The sequence below is a fragment of the Schistocerca nitens genome, chromosome 2, assembly GCF_023898315.1.
Source record: "Schistocerca nitens isolate TAMUIC-IGC-003100 chromosome 2, iqSchNite1.1, whole genome shotgun sequence".
In the NCBI taxonomy this organism is placed as follows: Eukaryota; Metazoa; Arthropoda; class Insecta; order Orthoptera; family Acrididae; genus Schistocerca; species Schistocerca nitens.
Window position 1 is genome coordinate 862,795,746 of NC_064615.1, and position 22,825 is coordinate 862,818,570.

A 22,825-nucleotide genomic window follows, 5' to 3' on the forward strand; every position below is an offset into this window, starting at 1 on the left:
CTGAGTAGTGTGTTCAGGTGTCAAGAAACCTAACCACATAATATTTGTAAAGACTACTGGATGGCCAACATAATGCAGAGTCATTTTTTCTCCACGAACATTTTTTCCTACTGCTTAAATCGCTGGAAAGTTATAAATATGTTGACACAAAATTGGGTGCAAATTAACATTGTGGGCATAGGAAATTGGACAGGAATGATAAAAAAATGTCATAAATGGTGGGAAAATGTTAATTCCAGGAATGTTAAAGAAGGGTTATACTGTACAAATATTTTTACGATCAGTCTTGTTTCTTACATGTCGTGCTTCCTACCAGGGCTGCCTCATGTACAGATTTGCAGGCTTGCATGTCCCTCAGCAATATTTTTTTTAACGCATTTCCATTTTGAGCTTTCTGTGCAAATGAAGAAGTAGCACACCATTTATTTCTTTTGAAATATGTGTGCTCTAAGTTCCAAATGCAGTCAAATGGGATGAAAACATGCTGACAGTGACTTCTGTTGCACTGTATTTGCAAACACGTATCTGGGTGTCAACATCTACATCCATACTCTGCAAACCACCGTGAAATCGATGGCAGAGGATAGGTCCCATTGTACCAATTATTAGGGTTTCTTCCTGTTCCATTCACGGATGGAGCATGGAAAGAAAGATTATTTGAATGCCTTTGTGCATACAGTAATTATTCTAATCTTTTCCTCACGATTCCTTTGTGAGCATACATAGCAAGTTGTTGTATATTCCTAGAGTTATCATTTGGAGCTGGTTCTTGAAACTTTGTTAATAGACTTTCTAGGGATCTTCAGGTGTCTTCCAGTTCAGTTCCTTCAGTATCTCCATGACACTATCCCAAGAATTAAACAAACCTGTGACCATTTGTGGTGCCCTTCTCTGTATATGTTCAATATCCCCTGTTACTCCTATCTGGTGCTGGTCCCACACTGAGCAATATTCTAGAACCAGTGGCACAAGTGATTTGTCAGCAGTACCCTTTGTAGATTGATTGCAATTCCCCAGTATTCTACCAATAAATCGAAGTCTATCACCTGCTTTACCCATGACTGAACATATGTGATCATTCTATTTCATGTCTGTACAAAGTGATATGCCCAGGTATTTGTATGAGTTGGCCGATTCAAATTGTGACTCATTTTCGTTCTATAAAGTGCAAAATTTTACATTTCTGAACATTTAGAGCAAGTTACCAGTCCCTGGATGACATTGAAATCTGATCAAGATCTGACTGAATATTTATGCAGCTTCTTTCAAATAGTACTTTAGTGTAGATAACTCTGTCATCTGCAAAAAGCCTGATTTTACTATTAATATTGTCTGCAAGGTCATTAATATACAACGCGAACAGCAAGGATCCCAACACACTTCCCTGGGCACATCAAGGCTACTTCTACATCTGACAATGACTACCCATCCAAGATAACATGCTGCATCTTCCCTACGAAAATGTCTTCAGTCCAGTCACAAATTTCATTCGATATCCCATATGGTCGTACTTTTAACAATTAGCTTAGGTGTGGTACTGAGTCAACTGCTTTTTGGAAATCAAGAAATACTGCATCTACCTGATTGCTTTGATCAAGGCTTTCAGTATGTCATGAGAAAAGTGCAGTTAGATTTCCCAAAATCAGTGTTTTCAGAATCTATGCTGGCTAGCATTGAGGTGCTCATTCTGTTCAAGATACATCATTATGTTTGAGCTTAGAGTATGTTCTAAGATTCTATAACAAACCGATCTCAAGGATGTTGGGCATTAGTTTTGTGGATCACTTCTCTTCTTGTAGACAGGTGTGACCTGTGTTTTTTCCAAGAACTGACAATGGTTTTTTTGTTCAAGGGATCTATGATAGATTGTAGTTAGAAGAGGGGCTAACTCAGTCACAAAGTCAGTGTAGAATCTGACAGGAATTCCGTCTGGCTCTGGAGCTGTGCTCAGTTTTAATGATTTCAGCTGTTTCTCAATACCACAGACTCTAATACTTATTTCATTCATCTTTTCAGTAGTATTAGGATTAAACTGGGCTAATTCTCCTGAGTTTTCCTTTGCAAAGGAACATTTGAAAATAGAGTTAAGTTTTTCAGATTTTGCTCTGCTACCCTCAATTTCAGTTCCTGTCTCATTCACTAGTAACTGGACAATAACTTTGGTGCCACCAACAGCCTTTGCATATGACCAGAATTTTGTGAGATATCATGTGACAATGTTCTACTAAGGTAGTCGTTGTAGGTATCATGCATTGCTCTCTTGACAGCTAAAGGTATTTCATTCAGCATCTCTGTATCTACATTATAGCCATACGCTTTGTTTTACACCTATTATGCAGTAATCTTTGTTTATTTAAAAGTTTCTTTACAATGACTATACCATGGAGATTCCTTCCCGTTGTGAACTGTTGTACTGGATACATATCTATCCAGTGTATGTTCAACTATTCTTTTAAACTTGAGCCATAGTTCCTCTACATGTTCCTACCCTATGCTGAACATCCTCATTGAGATATGACACTACTGTTTTTTACCTAGTTTACTGAGCATATATACCTTTCTGCTTGTTTTAGTTGTCCTTTGTACTTTGGTAATCATTATTGCCACGACTGTGTCATGGTCACTGATACCAGTTTCAATGTGGACATCTTTAAAGAGGTCAGGTTTATTTGTTGCCAGATGCTCTATATTTTTGTCACGAGTGTGATTTCTAGCTGCCTGTTCTAGGTAGTTTTCAGAGAAGGCATTTAGTAATGTTTTACAGGATATCTTACCATGCCCACCACTAGCAAAACTGTAATTTTTGCAATTGATTGTTGGATAATTCAAGTCTCCACCGATGATTAAAGTATGATTGGGAAACTTACATAAAAGTGAAGTGAGATTTGCGCTGACATTTTTGGTTACGTTAGGAGATGAATCTGAGAAGGATCCAATTAACATTTTATGCCCCCCCTCCCCCACCCCATCCATACTGAGTCTTGTCCAAACAATCTCACCTGCAACTTTAATTTCATTCGCATGGATTTGAGTTCCTTGTCTACTGCATCAAATACACCACCTCCAGTTCCCATTTGCTCATCCTATCAGTAGACACTCAAATTTACCCCAAAAATCAGACTGCTATCAATTTCAGGCTTCAAACGGCTTTCTGTATCTAGTATTATGTGAACTTCACTGCTTTTCAGGAGTGCTTCCAACCCTGGATCTTCATTGCAAATGCTTTGGCAGTTAACAGTTGGAATTTTAATGCTCTCACCTGTAGGAGGCGTTTCTTAAGATCTTACACGGATATTTTTTGGTTTCCTACAGCTATTGTTTGTTATCTGGATTGGATAGAGAGTTGCCTAATCTGAAAACCTCTTGTGTGCACCCCACATGTAATGCACACCTGACCAATTTATAGGGACCCTGCAGTTCTCAACCGTATGGCACAAGTACAGGAAGTTGCAGCCTAGCTTGTCATAGAGCCTTTGGAGTCTGGTTCAGTTGGGTGGGGGGTGGGGGTGGGGGGGGGGGGGGATGTGGGGATGATGTGGGGTGTGGAGGAAATCCTTGCAAAACTTTACTCATATATGGATTTGGGTGTATAAATACCCCACACGAGATTGGAGACTGGAGCCGACAGCAAGCTGAGCAACATTCATCCCTGATGTGTAGACAAGACAGCACTTTCTCGTCACGCCATGAGGATGACTGAATGCGCAGAAGTGAGCTGCAAAATCACATAAAGACATTGGTAGCTCCTACCATGATGTGATTGATGGAGCAATTTGCAAGCCCAGTGTGTGACTCCATGGTGACTGCACCTTGAGCAGTCAGGTAGCAACCAAAGATGGCAACACTAGCAACTCCATTCAAGGTCTTTGTTTATAAATCCCTAAGTAGGAGGTATAAAATAAAGGCCTCCTCTTTTACCCTAGAAAATAAATAAACAGTACCAAAACAGCTTAAGGTAGCTAGTGGCTTAAGCTCAATAGAGTGGATGCTTGCAGTGGCCCACCTTCATCCCTCCTTCTGAAGAGAACTGGAGCTGTCAGAGCTTCTAACAAAGTTGGATCTGGCACCTCCTTATCAGTCAAGCCACCCCCCTCCCCTTCCAGCCTTTGCAGTGCCTCATCCCTTTCCGTGCTACTGAGTGAGGTGGCACAGTGGTTAGCACATTGGACTCGTTTTTAGGAGGACGACTGTTCAAACCCGCGTCCGACCGTCCTGATTTAGGTTTTCCATAATTTCCCTAAATTGCTTCAGGCAAAAGCCAGGATGGTTCCTTTGAAAGGGCATGACCGACTTCCTCCCTACCCTTCCCTAATCCTATGGGACCAATGAGCTCGCCATTTGGTCCCCTCCCCCAAATCAACCGACATTTCTGTGCTTCATGCCTATCCTCCTGCTTTTCTTTTTCCCCTCCCTAGGGAAACATGTCTTGAATAGTTTCAGGACTGTGTTCTGAAGTTTCAGTAGTCTAGGGTCAGAGTAGTCCCTCATCTCTCTCTCTCCCTCCCCCCCCCCCCCTCTCTCTCTCTCTCTCTCTCTCTCTCTCTCTCTCTCTCTCTCTCTCTTTTCCCCATCTCCTCCCCTTCCTCCAACTTGGCATTTGAGGTTTCTCTTTGTTTCTTCTTCCTCCGTGTGTGCTCCTGAAGGCCAGCCCACACATTTGACCCACAACAGGTGATTGGGTAACACATAATTCCCACCCCAGGGTCGACAGGTAGGGTTCATACGTACCACCTGATACAAGCCAGGGTCAGGGAGGGGTGATTGCCTGAGCTGTTACCTTCCCAAATTGCCAATTGGTCTCTCTTGTCAGGGGTTCTGGAGGTATGACCTGATGCGTGAACAATCACCTAAGGCAGTTGATTGTCCCCCATCAGAGAGGGTTCCCAGTTGGAAGGAGCACACCTTCGGAGACACTGGCAAATTTTTTCTTTCTTTCTTTTTTTTCCTTCCCCCCCCCCCCCCCCTCATTATGTGCCCATCACCATTTCAGTCTGCATCTACTAAGCATAAACCAACATAAACAGCATGAGGCTAAGATTCAAAGGCTCTCGCAGCTGCAACTTGGTTCCTGTGGTATTGCATACCAAAGAAGATCAGACCTTTGCTATGGTTAATATGTTTATTATTCAGAAAGGTTTTGATGTAATTTCAGGCCATGCAAACTCCTACTCTCACTTATGTAATGGGATTCTGCTTATGGAGCAATTGTAATTTTCAATCCCAACAGTTGCTTACACTTTCGCTCCTCCAAGACTGTACTGTTCGTGTCGATGATGATGTTTGGTTTGTGGGGCGTTCAACTGCACGGTTATCAGCACCCATACAAAGTCCCAACCTTTGCTCAGTCCATTATCACCACTGCCATGAATGATGATGAAATGATGAGGACAACACAAACACCCAGTCATCTTGAGGCAGGGAAAATCCCCGACCCTGCCTGGAATCGAACCTAGGACCCTGTGCTCGGGAAGCAAGAACACAAGTGCGAGACCATGAGCTGCAGCTTGTTCGTGTCAAGGCCCACTGTATGCTGAATTCTTTGCTTGATTTACACTCAGCTGTTTGATGGTCTGACAAAGGGAGAAATCCAGACTTATCCCTGTGATCAGGGCATCACTCCTGTCCATCGGGTAGTGAAAAATATTGATAAAAACTTAGCACCTACATGCACTCTTTTTCTCGCATTTGTTAGAGTAATGCTTTCATTTAAGTTTAAGGCAGGCTGTGAAGTCATCGCAGTCAGACTGTACATTCCAAACCCGGTGCATTGAAACCAGTGTCAACATTATAATCAAACTCGCCTTTCCTGTAAAAACATGTAGACAAGTTAAATGGCTTGTCTGGAACCAAAGTACCATACGGAACCTTAGCCAGTAACCCTGTACTCTCTCAGCTATATTCCAAGTCTTCCAAGCCAAAATGTTTGCATCAGGGAAAGCTTCAAGGCCACCATAGTCTGCATGGTTCCCCCATACAACAGCCAACCATGTATTGCCTCCAAACACAGCTGATACATCACACGTGAACTTCATTCTCAGTCCACGAAAGACATTTGGAGCACCAATAAACTGCTGCTTATTGAATTGGCCAGCAAGGTCAGTGTCTGTTGCTTTCAATGACGTGTACACAGGAACACTCCGCCGCCAACGTGGCTATAACCACGTCGCACAGGCATTGCAGAGGTATGTTAACACAAGTGAGATGCTCACGAGGGCTATTCCCCGCCTTCTACTCCCACCTGTATCAATTGTAGTGGTGACTGTGCCATTTCATCCCATGAATGTCCTGTATATCTCAATGAGTGGCCTGTCCAAGACATCCAGGTGAAGGAAAAAGTGTCCTACTCTGTCACTCACGAGTTGTTGACGAGTCAAAAGGTCTGCATTTTACCGTCCTGCACTTATCATTCCATTGTTGCTATGCCTCACTCCACCGCCACGCCACTCAGACTGGCGACATCCACACTCCGTTTTTCTGCTCGGTATGTTTAATACCCACCATCCCCTTTGGGGCTCTTCAAGAAAATGTCCATGAGGCTCCCTCTTGGCTGAACTCCTCCATCAACTCATCCTCATCTGTCTTAACACTGGAGCACCCACATTCCTTTCAGACTCCACTCACATCTATTCTCATTTGGACCTCTTGTTCTGCACTGCCCTGCTTGCCCATCATCTTGAGTGGTCTGTTCTGTCTGACACGTACTCGAGTGACCATTCCCTGTGCACTATCCATTTGCTGACTCCTACCCACCTGCGTATAAATCCAACTGGCAGCTTTTTAAGGCCAAGTGGAGGCTTCGACGAACATTTCCCCAGTTGTGATGACCTTACAAATGTTATCCATACCTCTGCAGAATGTTCCACACCTCATACTTCATCTTCATCATGCTGTGTTGTGGTCCCGTGGTGGACTGATGCGTGCTGCGACACAATACACATGTGGTGACGTGCTCTCCATATTTTTAACCATTATCATATGAGGCAAATTGTATTCATTATAAACAGTTGCACATGTGCAGTGTGGTTTCATTCTTTGGGATAGCAAAAAAACTAGGTGGATTTCCTTTAGTTGGATTTCCTTTACTGGTTCTTTTAATGGTTTCATTCCTTCTTCCATTGTGTGGGGGCAGCCTTCGTTGGCTCTCTGGGACTGAGGCCCATATTCTTATTTTCGTCCTGAATGTAGCACATGAAGTCATTGTAAACCCTATTGCTATCTCCAACACCTTGGGCCACTATTTTGCCAATATTTCTTGCTCCACCTACTATCATCCCACCTTTCTCCCTCGGAAAGGAGTGAAGGCGGTTTGGGTGATATCCTCCTTCTCTCAGAATTGTGAATGCTACAATGCCGCATTTACTATTAGGGAGTTAGACCGCGCTCTCACTTCATCCCGATCTTCTGTCCTGGGGCCAGATGATATTTACACTCAGATATTGCAGCACCTTTCTCATGTGGGCAAGCCCTTTCTCCTTCATACATACAGTGCATTTGGGTAGAAGTCATGTTTCCCAGATGCTTGCATGAAGCCCAATAAGAACAAACATCTTGCTTCTAGCTACCGCCCCATTTCTCTCACCACCTGTGTTTGCAAGGTGGTGGAATATATTAATCAAGCCAACTGGTATGGTGGCTCGAGTCTCGCACTCTACTAACCACTGCACAATGTGGATTTTGAGTGTGCCATTTTGCAGTTGACCATCTCATCACTTTGTCAACCCATGCCATGAATAGTTTTCTGTGGGTATACCAGACTATGGCCATGTTTTTTGATTTGGAGAAAGCCTACGACACCTGCTGGAGGACCTGTATCCTCCGTACTCTATATATGTGTGGCTTCCGAAGACACCTGCTCCATTTCCTTCAGGAATTTTTAAAGCACTGAGTTTTCATGGTTCATATGGTCTCAGCCTTGTTGGACACCTTTACCCAGGAGAATGGAGTGCCTCGAAGCTCTGTCCTGACTGTCGTGTTCTTTGCCATAGCTGTTTACTGTATCATGGAATGTCTCCTGCCAGGCATCTTTGGCTCTCGTTTTGTTGATGAATTTGCGATCTATTGCAGTTCCCCACAGACTAGTCTCCTTAAGTGGCGTCTTCAGCATTGTCTCGATCGTCTCTACTCCTGCAGCTGTTCACTTTTCCACTGACGAAACCACTTGGCTAAATTTCTGGTGATGCAATAGGATTCTTCCACCATTTATACATCTTGGGCCTGTTGCTCCTCTGTTTGCTGAAACTACTAAATTTCTGGGGCTCATGCTCAATAGGAAACTTTGTTTGTCCTTTTACATGCCTTACCTGGTCGTACGCTGTACCTGTTTCCTTAATATCTTATGTGTCCTAAGCAATACGTTCTGGGGAGAGATGAGACCACCTTCCTCCATTTGTACTGATCCATAGTCTGTCCGGTACTAGGCTATGGGTGTTTTGTTTATTCCTCTGTATGTCCGTCCATTTTATACCATCTTAACACACATTGTGGAATACTTCTGGCCACTGATGCCTTTTACGTTAGCCCGGTTGAGAGTCTCCATCCAGAAGTTGCCAAACTACCATTTCCCTACCTATGTGATGTCCTCCACAGTGGATATGCATGCCATTTGTCTGCAATGCCTGGTCACCCATCTTTTGCCCTCTTTGTCGATGACTCCCTTGACCGTGAGTATGGGGCATGCCCTTTTTCTCTGTTACCTACTGGAGTTCACTTTCGACTACCCATCTTTTGCCCTCTTTGTCGATGACTCCCTTGACCGTGAGTATGGGGCATGCCCTTTTTCTCTGTTACCTACTGGAGTTCACTTTCGACTACTGCTCTGGCAGCTTAACTTCACACTACCTGCCACATTTCTGATGAGTGTTAACCCTTCACCACCTTGGCTTCATACAGCGACCCACGTTCATCTTGGAATTCATTCACTTTCTAAGGACACTGCTCTGGAGTTGATGTGTCACTGTAAGTTTCTTGACCTTTACACACAACTTAGCAACAGCATCTTCATATACACTGATGGCTCCAAGACTGATCCTGGTGTTTGGTGTGCCTTCGTCATTGACACTGGCCATTTTCGATTTTGGCTTCCAGAACTCTGCTTGATTTATACAGCAGAGCTCTTCGCCTTCTATCAGGCTGTCCAATACATCTGGCGACACAAACTTTTTAATTGTGTCATACACTTGACTTCTCTTTGTGCCCTTTAGAGCCTCTGTGTGCTACACAGTCAATCCCTTAGTGCAACAACAGGTCCAAGAAACCTTCCACTTGCTCACTATTTAGGGAGCCACTGTGATGTTCATGTGCGTTCCCGGTCATGTTGGTCTAGAGAGAAATGAGGCTGCTGATACTGCTACCAAGGCTGCAGTCCTCCTACTTTGGCCTGCTCGCTCTTTCGTTGCTTCAGATGATTGCCATGTTGCCATGTGTGAGCAGTTGTCACTTTGACATCACAACTGGTCTTCCCTACACGGGAACAAGCTCCTGGAAATTAAACCTCTCACTGTGGCTTATCGAACATCCTCTCGTCTTCTTGTCCCAATAAGATCACGTTATCCATTTTGTGTATTAGGCACTGTTTTTTTTTTTTTTTTAGCCACCACCGTTTGTTAAGTGGTGATCCCCTACCACTTTGTGCTCATTCTCATCAACTTTTGACGGTTCATCATTTCCTAACCGAATGTCCTTTTTCTTCCCACTTATGTTCCAATGCCTGTTGCTGTCTCAGTTATTGACTGTTCTAGCAAATGACGCATAGGCTGTCGACCACGTTTTACTTTTTATCCATCATAGCAATATGACAAAGGACATTTAATCTTCGGTCGGGGACTTCCGCTGTCTCTATGGCAAAATTTGTAGACCTCTTTCCAAAGGGAATTCCTTGTTTTTAGCTCTTTCCTTCCATCACATCGGCTTAACATGTAGCCGCTTCTGACTTCTACTTTCTCGTGTTCTAAGGTTATGACATGGGTGCATATGACCTCAGTTGTTCTTGTGTCCTAAAACAAAACACCCAAAACCCATCCATTTACACAGGTGTGAAGAAAAATTAGAAACTAAGAGGCTAGGTAGGCCGACTCCCAGTTTAACAGTTTTGCAGACAGTTGAAATGTCATGAATTTAGTAGTAAATTTAACTCCAAATTGTTCAACAAGCATGAACGCGTATGTGCTTGTGGTTTGGAAAAGAGCTTTATTTTGTTTTCCATGTTTATAATTTGTAGGAGAGCTTTCATGGGTTAAAAACAGAGTCTGTGACATTCATCATATCCAAGGCAAAATTAAGAAACCCTTATACAACCAAAAAGTTACCAGTTATAGGTAGATACTAAATCTAATTATTAACAGTATTCTTTTCTGTGGTGCCTTAGAACTTACTCTCAGATGACATGATGAGACCAAATCATCTTCCAATCCTGACATAGCTTAAATTTTAGTGCAGAATTAGAATCGCAAGGAGAGGTTCCCAGCAGTGGGATTGACTTTTTGAAACCGTCTATATCATTAAATAGGTTAAGGTACCAGGTATCACATACTGCAGCCATTCATCCTCTTGCGCCCTCATTTATGAGATGTTGATGAAAAAGAAAAATTTCAGACTTTTGCATGGCACTCAGTAGCGTCAAAAGAGGTGTGTTACATAGATTTGTTGCATGGTGTAATCGATAGGGTAAGGGCTTCACACACAGAAGCTTATAGGTTCAAATCTTGGTAGGTGCAGTAATTTTTTTTTAATCTTTATAGAACTGACTTTGATCATCAGTTTTATTAAGTTAATTGATTTAAACTGAATTTTTTATTTCCATTCCTTTGTCACACCATTTTAATCATAACATCAACTTCTTTATTTGCCCTCATTTTTCTTTATATCTTTCTTTTTCCACTTGAAATCTTTGTTCATGTGTTTTTAATTAATATTATGTATTAATGTTGATATAATTTCTTTTTATTGTATTCATAAATCTTTATCTCATTTTGCTTGAGTTTCATTTTACTTATAAACCCCTTTTTATTATTATTATTTTTTTTTAAATCTTCATGTGCATTATTTGGTCCATAGTGCTGTAGGAAATTAGGCTATGTATTAAACATTTCTATGACAATTACCATGCAAAAAAAAAAAAAAAAAACTGCATATCTTGTAATGAAAAATCTGTATTTCACATCATTGCACAGTCAGTATAAATATATTATTTCGTCTTTTGTTTTTTAACTGATAGATTGGAATTTTCAAGTAATTGAATATTATAATAGATACATATAATTAAATTTACATTCACAATAATTCCAAGTGGAACAAGAGTGATTAAAATGATGTGACAAAAAGAATACAAGTAAAAAACTACATTTCAACCAATTAATTGAATAAAAATAATGGTCACAGTCGTTTCGATAAAGATTTTAAAAATAAAAATATTTAAGGCATCTGATTAGATTCGAACCCACAACCTCCTGCATGTGAAGCCCTTACTCTATGTATTACACAACACAAACAGTGTATGTAATACGACTTTTTTAATGCTATTGAGCATCATGAAAAATTCTGAATTTTGTTTCGTCGATTACTTGCATGCAAGGGCCCATGCCATAAAAGAGGGAGAATTTGAGATGGAGGAGTGATACGTAATCTAATGCAGGAGGCAAGAGAATTATGTGATGATGTAAGTTATGAGGTAAAAGAAAGATTCAGGTTCACTGGACCCTTAGTTGTTCCTCTCTCTTTCTAGAAGAGAAATTTACCATTTACTCTTCCACTTTTTTAGCAACTTCTTTCAGAGCATCTATTAAATGCCGTTCTTTTTTCTAAACAAAGAATCTTTGACAGGAACTCCCTGTTACTTATAGATGAGAGTAGTAGGAAAGTATCCTTTGAACTTACTTTATTACATAAAGGGTATAATCTTTGTGATACATTGAGCAAATTGTGAAACTCATGAAAACAATAATTACAGTTACAATACCATGCCAGAAGCAAAATGTTGTTTATCATCACTGTAATGCATCATAACCTTCTTGTAACACTATGGACCACAAAAGACAACAGCTCTCGCACTGTACTGTATTGAATGAGACCTCATTTTAGCAGTTACTGACTTCAATCTTTAGTGATTGAAAAATTTGCAAATATGAAGGAAAGAAGAATGGAATTCCTCTACAGGTGGTCACTACAATGTTAAATGACAGAAATACAATCAAATGTCATTAACATCAGTCCTACTCCCCGCCCCCTCAGTCCGCAGCTCGTGGTCTCGCTTCCCAAGCACGGGGTCCCGGGTTCGATTCCTGGCAGGGTCAGGGATTTTCACTTGCCTCGAGATGACTGGGTGTTTGTGCTGTCCTCATCGTTTCATCATCATCATTCCTGAAAGTGGTGAGTTTGGACTGAGTAAAGGTTGGGAATTTGAACGGGCGCTGATAATATGGTGCATATAGTGTCAGCTGCAGTGTCACATGGTTTCACTGAAAGATGTCTAGCTTAAACCACAGGAAATACAGTGATCTCCAAAGCCACTTATTCACACATCATTGTTTACGGCAGATATTTCTTTGTGCATGTGTATCATGGTGAAATCACAGGATTTAAGGTTTATTTGAATTTAAAGTACATTGAAGCCATTTGTCCTCAAGTGATACAGAGTTGGAATTTGAATTGAGATTTATTCAAGCAGAATATTGCATTGGGCATTAATATGAGATAGAGGTTTGTCAGAAAATGTGTACAAATCTTTTCATTGTGAGCTTTGTCTTTTTATGTGACCACCTGTAAAATGTATTTTGTTTTATAATTCCAAATATTTCTCTCTGTTTGCCTATGATTTTATTGCAGTCCATACAAAATTTACAATTCATGGTTTCTTTTTATTACAGTAATGTTTTGGTGCCCAGTACCATTCAACCTGGTCTCAACCCTCTCACTGTTACTTTTAATGAATACATGAATTGCCCACATCATCGTGATATTGTGATGAGTCTTAGCGCAATACTACAGGTAATTTTCCTTACTTTGCATACTCTGTTCAAGAATGACATTAAACTTATTTCAAACAATGGAAAATCCAGGATGGAATGTAACAATAGTTGAGAAGGAAAGTTGGTACTCACCATATAGCGGAGATACTGAGATGTGGAGATGCGACTCAGCATCTTCTCTATATGGTGAGTAGCAACTTTTCTTCTCAAATATTATTAAACTTATTTCCAGTTTTATAAGAAATAAAAGCTCCAAAAGTACTTGTATAAAAGAAAATAATTTGACTATGGTATGAGGTAAATTTCCGAACCATTCTCACCTGAAAGATTAGTGAAAAAGAGGAAGAAAGAAAATATGTGGAGTGGTAGTGAATTTTTAACCTCTGCTCATTCCCCACTACTGCCATTAACATCACACCACCTCAACCAATATCAGGATTGAGATAATGAGACAATGATGATTTATTAAAATTTCATAAGTTTACTGTTGCCCTGCTCAAGACATACATTGATTTAGGTCATTAGTTTGCCTTTATCTTCATCATTATTAAGAACTTTCACTATGCTGTTCCCTAAAACTGCTATATTATTATGTATTCTGGCCAGAATGGCTGGAGATAGCAATCATGTGTGGATGAGCTGTGCTTGCTTGTGTGAATGTGAGTGTGTTTTCCTTTCTGAAGAAGGCTTTGGCTGAAAACTCACTGTGTAACAGTGTCTTCATTGTGTCTGTCTGCAACTTAGCATTCCATCTTTACAGTGAGTAGCAACCTATTCTTTTTGTAATATTATCATTATTAAGAATATTTTTGAAAGACTCACTTTTCATTTTTATTTAAACTTTGAAAATGTTTAGGGGACATTCTTTTTATTATTGATTCTACATTATTGTTGTGTGATCTCCTCATACACAAACAATCAGCTCATAATATCACTAGCCATTAATGAGCTTCCTCAATTTTGAAACTACTGTTTCATCTCAACAAAGTCTACTATGTAACAAATGCCCAATAATCTATCCAGAAAGAATAGCATTGTCTTGAAAAAATATAACTCCATTTTGGTAACTTGTTGATTTACCATAGTTTATTGTCATGTGTAGGTATTCCTTTACCTCTGCCATGTTGTTTGTTGGTTTCTATATTATGGTGTGGCACAAAACATTAAAATCAAACCTGAAAATACAAGGAACAGCAGATATTAAAGATGATGTTTTCACCAGATAAAATGAACATTACAGCATGTTCAAAAATGAAGTAAAAAGTTAGTAGTGAAATATGTAGTAAGCCAACATACACACTAAAAGGGTTAACACCACCCAGAATTTTGGATGTGGGTTGTGTGAATTGTGTGAAGTCCTCTGTATGATTACTTCCATTTTGTTGGTTGTATTTCGTATCGGTGTCTTATATGTCTTGCTTAACTTGCTCTTCAGAACATTTTATCCTTTTATATAAAGTTCACAGGTTTTCAGGTGTATGAATTCGTCAGAACTATGTGATATTTTAGTAAGTGTTTCTCTTATCAGCTTTGCCAGAAGATGATGCGGGTAATACTTAGCAAAATGTTGCCCCATTTGATTAATTCACCATCCTGGAAATCTGAGAACATTAATTACCTCAGCTTTCCAGAAATGCCAGCAATATCATTTTGCTCTTTTCTTTTCTTTACTATGTTTACTCTGTCATGCCGAGTGTGACCATTCTCAACACTAGCCCTTTTGAGCAAACATGTTCATAATTTACAGTCATTATATAATATGGTATATACTAGAATGAGCAATTTTAATACACAGAGTATTTCATTATATGCAAAGATGCCATGAGCAGATTCCATGCAACAAATAAATATGGAAGCCTAAACCTAAAGTGAATTTTGAGAGACTTGGTCGTCTCAGAAGGTGCTGACTTGAAATGTGTTACTCAACAGTAAATCGGAAACCAATTGCAATAAACCATATTACTAAAGACACAGAATCATGGAAACTACATCCTTTCATGTATTAAGTGGGAATAGCACCCTGAAATTGCTTATAACTTTTCAACCTGGGACTTGAAGGAAGTTTGCTCAATATGTTAGGAAGCAGCATGTACAACGCTTTAACAAAGATGAACTTGAAAGCAAGCATTAATCCTCACTGTTAAGACAGGACTAACATTTTATTGGTGAAAAAGAAATAGTTATGCAGCCCTCTCTACTGTTGTGTGTATTGTGTGGTCTGATATTTCAGTGTCATTCATAGGCTGGGGATGTAACCAACTGACAGCCTAGTTCGTACTTTGATCCATGCACTGGAAGTTAATCTCTTATTAAATAGTGATAGTGTGGGGTGAATGAAAAACTAAATGAGGTTTCCAGTATTCAGTATTAGAAATACAGATTTATGTTGTTACAGTATGATCCCAGAGTGGTAGCTACCACTCAGTGATGTGTAGCTGGTACAATACACATTCTTCACCATGCATAAGATGTTGTTTTTCAGTCCCTCAGCTGCATGCCACATTCACACAGTGAATAAAAATCTGCTCTGTAAACTGTCATCACAGTGTAAACAGGTAGGCAACACCAATACTGTGAGATATAGTAGGGCCTAGTAATTTCATAGTTTTCTAAGAATATGGACATTGGTCAGGATTTCATTTCACATGACATATGCAGCAGCACTATAGGTGTGATTTATGAGATAACAATAAAGAGTAATGCTTCCTATGAAGATGGCCCTTTCTATTCCTTTTTACATGCTGCTTTCTAAAAACCATGTAAACTTGTTTCAAGTACAGGTTTACAGAGTTTAAGGAAGTCAAACATGTGAATCACTGTTTAATACATGAAGGAGAGATGTACTACCTGTGATGTTATGTTGTGTGATTGTTTCTTGTTGCCTGTATGCCAGTTTTCAATGCTATGTCTCAGGAGGTTTCTAGCTTTAACAGTGGATGAGCAATTTGAAGTTATCACCCTTAATGATGTCAAACACCCTCAAAAATCTTTTTAGTCCCTACATATTGTAGGTCCCGGTCGCCTATGGTGGACTGGAAGCCGAGCGGTGACCTCTCCAGTTGTCAGGGCGCTAGGAAATGACTGTGTACGCGTCATAAATGCCAAAGAAACATTATTAATTCATGACACCTTTATTCCTGCTGAGTACAATGTGGCCCGCATAACACAGGCTGGCTGAGCTTGGTGATATCAACGACCTTCCCCGAGTCCTCGCTGACTCAGAGCGATGACACCAGCTCCGGGCCGCACCAGTCTTGCTAGCGCAGCGCCGCGTGCTGTGACGTAGCGGGGGAATGCCCTTACTTTGGCCGCGCCCGGCTGACCGGTTGGCTTGGCGGCGGACAGCAGGCCGCTGCCCGTAGAAGGCTCCGGGTTGGAGTCCGGGTGCTGTCGGTATGAGTGGCATTCTCATAGTGTGGAGTGTGTTCTATCTCACCCAGTCTTCTTCCCTGCTCCTCCTGGTGGCTCATCCGCGGTGGACGGGCGGAACGGGCTGCAGTCCCCCAGCGTCCTCGGCTCACCGAGTTGTGTCGGCGGACGCACAGGGCCTAGGCCCCGCACGATCTCGATGACGGCTCACTGATGTGGTCAGCATTGGCGACGAGCGAGTCTGCCGCGATGTCTGCTAATCCTGGGTTGATGATTGACAGTGGCAGCAGAGAGGACCAGAGCTGGTACTGTCCCCTCACATCTGCTGCTGGATGGGCCGCCCTTACTGCAACATCTCCTTAATAAAGATTAACATGTCGATCACCGAGCTGAGCGCTACACGGCGTCCAAGTACCCATCTAACTGCAAGTCTAACTGCGAGTGAATGAACGCATTCATTCCACTTATACTGCTGATTTATCTGTCGTACTCGCCCCTTAGGTGTTCTTGTGACAGAGTTATGTGTTGTTACGGCAGACTTACGCGAAGTTGTGAAATGCAGTACAGCTGACACTATACCTCTGTCTTACACTCTACGAAAGTCTCCATCTAACACAAACCCGTGTGCTAAGCAATTCTCTCTCGCCTGTTGTGTGTAACCAGGCTATTGCCCCTGCGTGACGACACATTCCAATACATGTGCAATCCTCTTACCTCTTGGCTAACCTACTGCCTCTGGCTCTCGGCATAGGCAACGTAACTTTGACAGTATTCCACATTTCCAACTCTTTACTATTCCGCGACACTACAATATGTTTTACTATTTATTTGTCCCAGCAAATCTGCTTGCAGTGGATTGGTATATAATAATGAAACACCCTCTGGTACTGATCCATAACTGATTTAAAAGTTTAACATTACTGTATTTACTCGAATCGAAGCCGCACTTTTTTTCCGGTTTTTGTAATCCAAAAAACTGCCTGCGGCTTAGAATCAAGTGCAAAGTAAGCGGAAGTTCTGTAAAATGTTAGTAGGTGCCGCCACAATTAACTTCTGCCGTCGAATATATGTAGCGTTACAGAGGCATGCTTTGCAGGCACAAAGATTAATACTGGCGCTAAAACCTCTGCATCAGTAAATAAATTAAGGTGGAAGACGAGATTTTTTTCTCCACCCCAAGTTTCGACCACTGCATTTTCATACATTATCCAACGAAGTAAATACAAATTCCGTATTGTTCATCTTCGAATGTAGCAGCCTTTCAATGTACTACGAAAATCCGACTGGCAAGACTGTTTGGGATGTTTGTCAATATGGCCAACTCTACATTCTGAATTTTTTCCGACTTGTGACAAGAGATTGTTGCTAATAGGAACTTTTATGAATTGTGAATCGCATGCAGTATTCTCTTCACCATAAGAATAATAGGAATGTAAACATTTTGCCATGTGTTCTTTCATGTTTGCTGTTATCTCATTTAAATCCTGTCTGCCTAATAAACTACGAAACTAGAGTGAGACAAAAGCAAACGCAGAAGAATATACATATCATGCCATGTTTATATTCGTATTATTCTTACGCCGAATAGTGATACAGTCAGAAATGAAGCACGACAACTGACTAGATTTTTAAATCTAGAATGACTAATTTCTGTGCAGAATCTAATGTGCTAAAGAGGCGCCTGCAAATATTTTCAAATGAAGAAAAATTTTCGCCAAACTCTTCTTCACAACATCTTCTATCACACGCAGTCTATTATTTGGTTCTTGTCGATTATTATCAAAGAAAACAGCAGTGTAAGTAACAACAAATAGCAGTCTCTTGGGATTGTTTCGCTAATGAGACAATTTCTCTCTCTCTCTCTCTCTCTCTCTCTCTCTCTCTCTCTCTCTTTCTCTTTTTTTTAAATTGGAAGCGGCGGTAGCGCACACAAAAGCAAGACATGCTGCGAGTGGCAACAGGTCGTAAACACTCATTATCAAAATGCGACAAACAATGCATGACACAGTACAATAATGCATTTTCAGCTTAGAGTGACGTAAACACCTATAACAAAGAGAACGGCACTTATCAGATCAAAGAAAAATAAGCAATCATTTCAAACTAGACGAAGCACGTGAAAAAGGAAGGGTACCCGTATAAAAACGGACGGAGCACCTGACGCATAGCAGTGGCTACCTGGTAAAGCTTAACTGCTAAGCTTACGACTCGAATCAAACTACTGTAGCTGTATCGTCATTCATTCGACCTAAATTGTGTCTCATATTACAATGGGGCAACTTTGTTTCAATTTGGAGGTGTGACCTAAAACTTTTCTCTCCCCTTGAATTTCGAGTCTCAAATTTCAGGTGCGGCTTAGATTCAGGAATTTTTTTTTTCCTTGATTTCGAGTCTCATTTTTCAGGTGTGGCTTATATTCGAGTGCAGCTTAGATTCGAGTAAATACGGTATATGGAACACTTGATAATACTCAAAATCTACTGCACATATTTCAAAGTAACGTTGGGGTGTAGTCCTCTTAACCACTGTAACATACCTTTAAGGATTGCTACCATTCTCTGGAAGCTTATCTCTGCCCACAATCCTTGCTCAAGTGAGGTTCCCCATAGGGAGACATTTTCTAGGCTTCTCATCACTTCGTAACAATGTACATCATCTTATCCACTTGCAAAGTACACATTAAAATGTCTATTACTTGATTTGCAAGGTTGGGACAGCAAATTATATTGGCATGGCCACTATTTAATCTTTCAGATGCAATGAATAGCAGCAGCCAATCCTCTCTATCTTGAAACACTCTATATCATACTGCTGAATATGAAACATAGTGTGTGGGACTTGTCTATTAATTTCACTTGAATACCAACTCCCAACATCAATTTTCTACATTGCTTATTTGACCATAAGATTGCTCTGTAATTTCATTATGATCATTCTCCATTCCTTTTTCTTCTATGCTGTTTGTTTTATGTCTTTGTTAATGTTGCCTCTAGATCTTTTTTGAGGCCTTGCATTCTGTTGCTACCCATTGCTCCTCTCAATACTTGTAGGAGAATATTATCTGAAGGCACCTTCTGCTCTAATAAGTTTTCTCTGTTTTATTTGCATAGTATTGGGTTGTCCACTTTCTCTAACATTTCCTCTTTGTACTCATATGTTTGGTGGTTAGTGTTTTACATGCATAGAACTCCTAAAATACTGCTTCAAAAATCCCCTATGGTAACTGACTGTATATCATTCTGGCTTTCATCATCCTCCTGGTCATATGTTAAATATGTTTTTTCTTCCACTTGTCTTCTATGTTATTCCTTGTGTCTATTTGCATTCTCTGTGTTTGTATTTCAATTAGTTTCTGTTTTCTTTCCAATACTGTTCTGCTTCCTCCCTCCATACCAGTCCTCCTCTTTCAAATGTACCTTCACATCTCTATGTTCTAACCATAACTTGCTCTCCTCTTTCAGAGTTCACTTCTTTTTATATTTTACTTTCATTTACACTTTATGATTCCTTTCAAGTTTTGCTCCCATGTTTGACATATCAATTGCTTCCAATCATGTCAGTTTTTTGCAATTTTAATCTTGTCTGTTGAGTCAGCTGTTACTTTTTTACAATTGTTATAATGTATTTCAGACCAAAGCCACACAAGTGGTATCATTAACAGTTTTGGCTTCTTGCCAAGTCATTATCACGTTATTTAAATATGTTACTGAGTGACTCTTTCAACTGACATGGTCACAGGGACAGTATGGCGGGTCTGTGTGTGTTACTTCTGGTAAATTTTTATGTACCTTGTATCTTTCTTGAACCATGGCTCATTCAGACATGCTTTTACCTCCTGTACCATCTCTCTCTCTCTCTCTCTCTCTCTCTCTCTCTCTCTCTCTCTCTCTCTCTCTCTCCCCCCCCCCCCCCCCCCCCCCTTCTCCCAGCCATAGAATATTTGAAACATTCTGAATCCTAAATTTTAGGTATGATTCAGCAGGTGGACTTGAGTGGGGACTGTGATGGATGGGGTGGACAGAGGAAGAAAGAGACAGGAAGCAGTAGGAGAGATTGGGGATGGGTGTGTGGTGGCTCAGAGGGAGGCAGTAGGCATACAGTTTAGAAATGCAGGAGAGATGGGTGGCAGGCACATGAACTAGGCTAGTTACAGACAGGCACTAGAGCACCACATGATACAGATGATGTGGAAGCATTGATTAGGAAAGGGTGGTTGGACAGAGGAAGGGAAAACTGTTGGGTAAAAGGTGTGGTGACAGTGGGGTAACAGAAATTGAGGCCCCACACTGGAGCAACTGAAAGATATCCTTCACCGAGCTTTATTATCTATCTTCATGCCCAGAAATGAGGGACATCCTATCCACAACCCTTCCCTCTGCCATAAAATGGTATTCCATCACCCACCCAACCAACACAATATCCTACTCCATCCCTCTGCCATTCCCACTCCCAAACCCTAGCCATAGGGTGCATATCCCTGTGAAGGCCCAGTTGCAAGGCCTGCCCAATTCACACACCAGTTCTTCCTACTCTCCAGTCCTGTCACAGGCCTATCCTATCCCATCAGAGACAGGGTCGCTTGTGGAAGGAGCCATGTCATAAACCAGCTTTGCTGCAATTTCTACTCAGCGTTTTATATGGGCATGATCGATACTCAACTGTCCACCAGAATGAATGAGCAATGTCAACTCTAGCACAGAACAGAGTTGATTACCCAGTGGCAGAACATGCTGCTGAGCACAACATGCTTAAGTTCAGTGGCTGCTTCACAACACTTGTTATCTGGATCTTTCCCTCCTGCACCAACTTTTCTGACCTACTTAGATGGGAGATATCATTGCAATACATCACCCACTGCCACAATACTCCCAGCTCCAGTGTCCACTAACTCATTGCCCCCACACCCTCAGATCAACATTTTGCCCATCCTCTGTCATGTCACCCTCCCAACTGATGCCTCCATGTCATCTACTTCGTGCGCCACAACTCACTGACTCTCGTGCTCTTGTGTCAAATGTCTAGCCTGTGTGCCTGTCACCCCTCCATCCTGCATTCCTGTCCAGCATGAATGCCGCCTCCCTCTGGCCCACTAGCTGTTCACTCCCAAAACCTCCTTCATCTTCTCACCTTTTACTCTCTCTACCCACTCTACCCAATGCAACCTCTCCACCCTAGTCCACCTGCCAAACTTCAATCTCAGCATTGTGTGTCCATTCAGCACATTTTAGACCCACAGTGTTCATCCATTTTCATAATTGTTTGTGTTCCAATGCAATGTAATTTATATTTTACTCTTAGTGTGTGTATTTTTATGTATTATAATAATCTTATATTGTTACATACAGTTCTATTGATTTGAAGAAACCTATTTTATCCAGAAGTTTCTTCATGTTATATAGGTCATCACACTTGAATGCCCCACAGCATTAGTATGGAACTGTGTGGGTGAGGGGAAGTCAAATTCTATGCTCAACGGATCACCTCTTGACCATTTATTGTGCACTCCATCTATGCTTCCAATGCCACAGAGAGCAAATAATCCAGAAGTAAGGTAAACAGAATTGAAAAGCTTTTACTTTGTTCATTATTGTCATTTATAAAGACAAATTTCATTTTCCCACATTTATTTACATTTAATTGTGCAGGAGTTTTCTTATTTCAAAAATGAAAACATTTGGGTAACAGACATTAGACTTCATATCTAATTGCTTTGAGTTTTCAGTTTGTCAGTTTTGTAAAATAAGGTATTCTCTTTATTGTAGCACTCAGTACAAAAGAGAGCTGACCAATTAATTGTTTATACAGTCAAATACGAGGCTGCGCAGAATACAATGATAAGGAAGCGACAGCCAGAGGCTTCTTAAGTCAGTAGCAATGTTCTAGCCCTAGTGTAATCAAGACCAAAGTCCAAACAGCATAGCATATCCAAGACTCGGTTGCGACCCTGTAGGATGACAGTGAATAGTAAAACAAAGAATGATGATTCCATAGATAGTCTTATAATGTGCATTTATTGTAGTATGACCACAGAAAGTAAAATATGCCATAAGATAGTAATAAAAGAAATGATCATCTTTTATCAGAGGTAGATACAACAGAAAGTTTGCTGTAGCACCGAGTCCTACAGAAGATGTATGGCAGCTACTGAATGGTTTTGCAGAGCAGTGTGGTATGGTGTGGAATCAGCAGGAGCTCCAAAAGATGAAATGTCATAGGCAACTGGTGTGAGCAGCATGGACAGGAGCTGCAGCTGCAGCTCTGTGCTGGAGGTTGCACCACTGATTAAGTACACTGTGGTAGAGGAATCTCCATTGGCTCTTGATGACCATGTGACCCATGGACACAATTTGTCTCATATTGTAGTTCCACTATAGGTGCTACCTGTGCTGTCCATGAATGATGATGGTGGGTCCTAGTGGCACCTGTTAGCATTAGACCTGTAAACATAATATTTGTAATCAGCACCAAATTAAAACAAGTGATACACAGGTGAG

At 40.9% G+C, this 22,825-nt stretch overlaps 1 protein-coding gene across 1 annotated transcript in view; it reads left to right on the forward strand.

Moving 5' to 3' along the window:
• LOC126237131 (mediator of RNA polymerase II transcription subunit 12) overlaps positions 1-22,825 on the forward strand; it is a 400,411-nt gene that overhangs the window by 51,303 nt on the left and 326,283 nt on the right. Inside the window, exons 8-9 of the mRNA XM_049946952.1 lie at positions 12,861-12,981; positions 21,731-21,882. Coding sequence (XP_049802909.1) covers positions 12,861-12,981; positions 21,731-21,882 — 273 coding nt within the window. The remainder of the gene's footprint in view (positions 1-12,860; positions 12,982-21,730; positions 21,883-22,825) is intronic.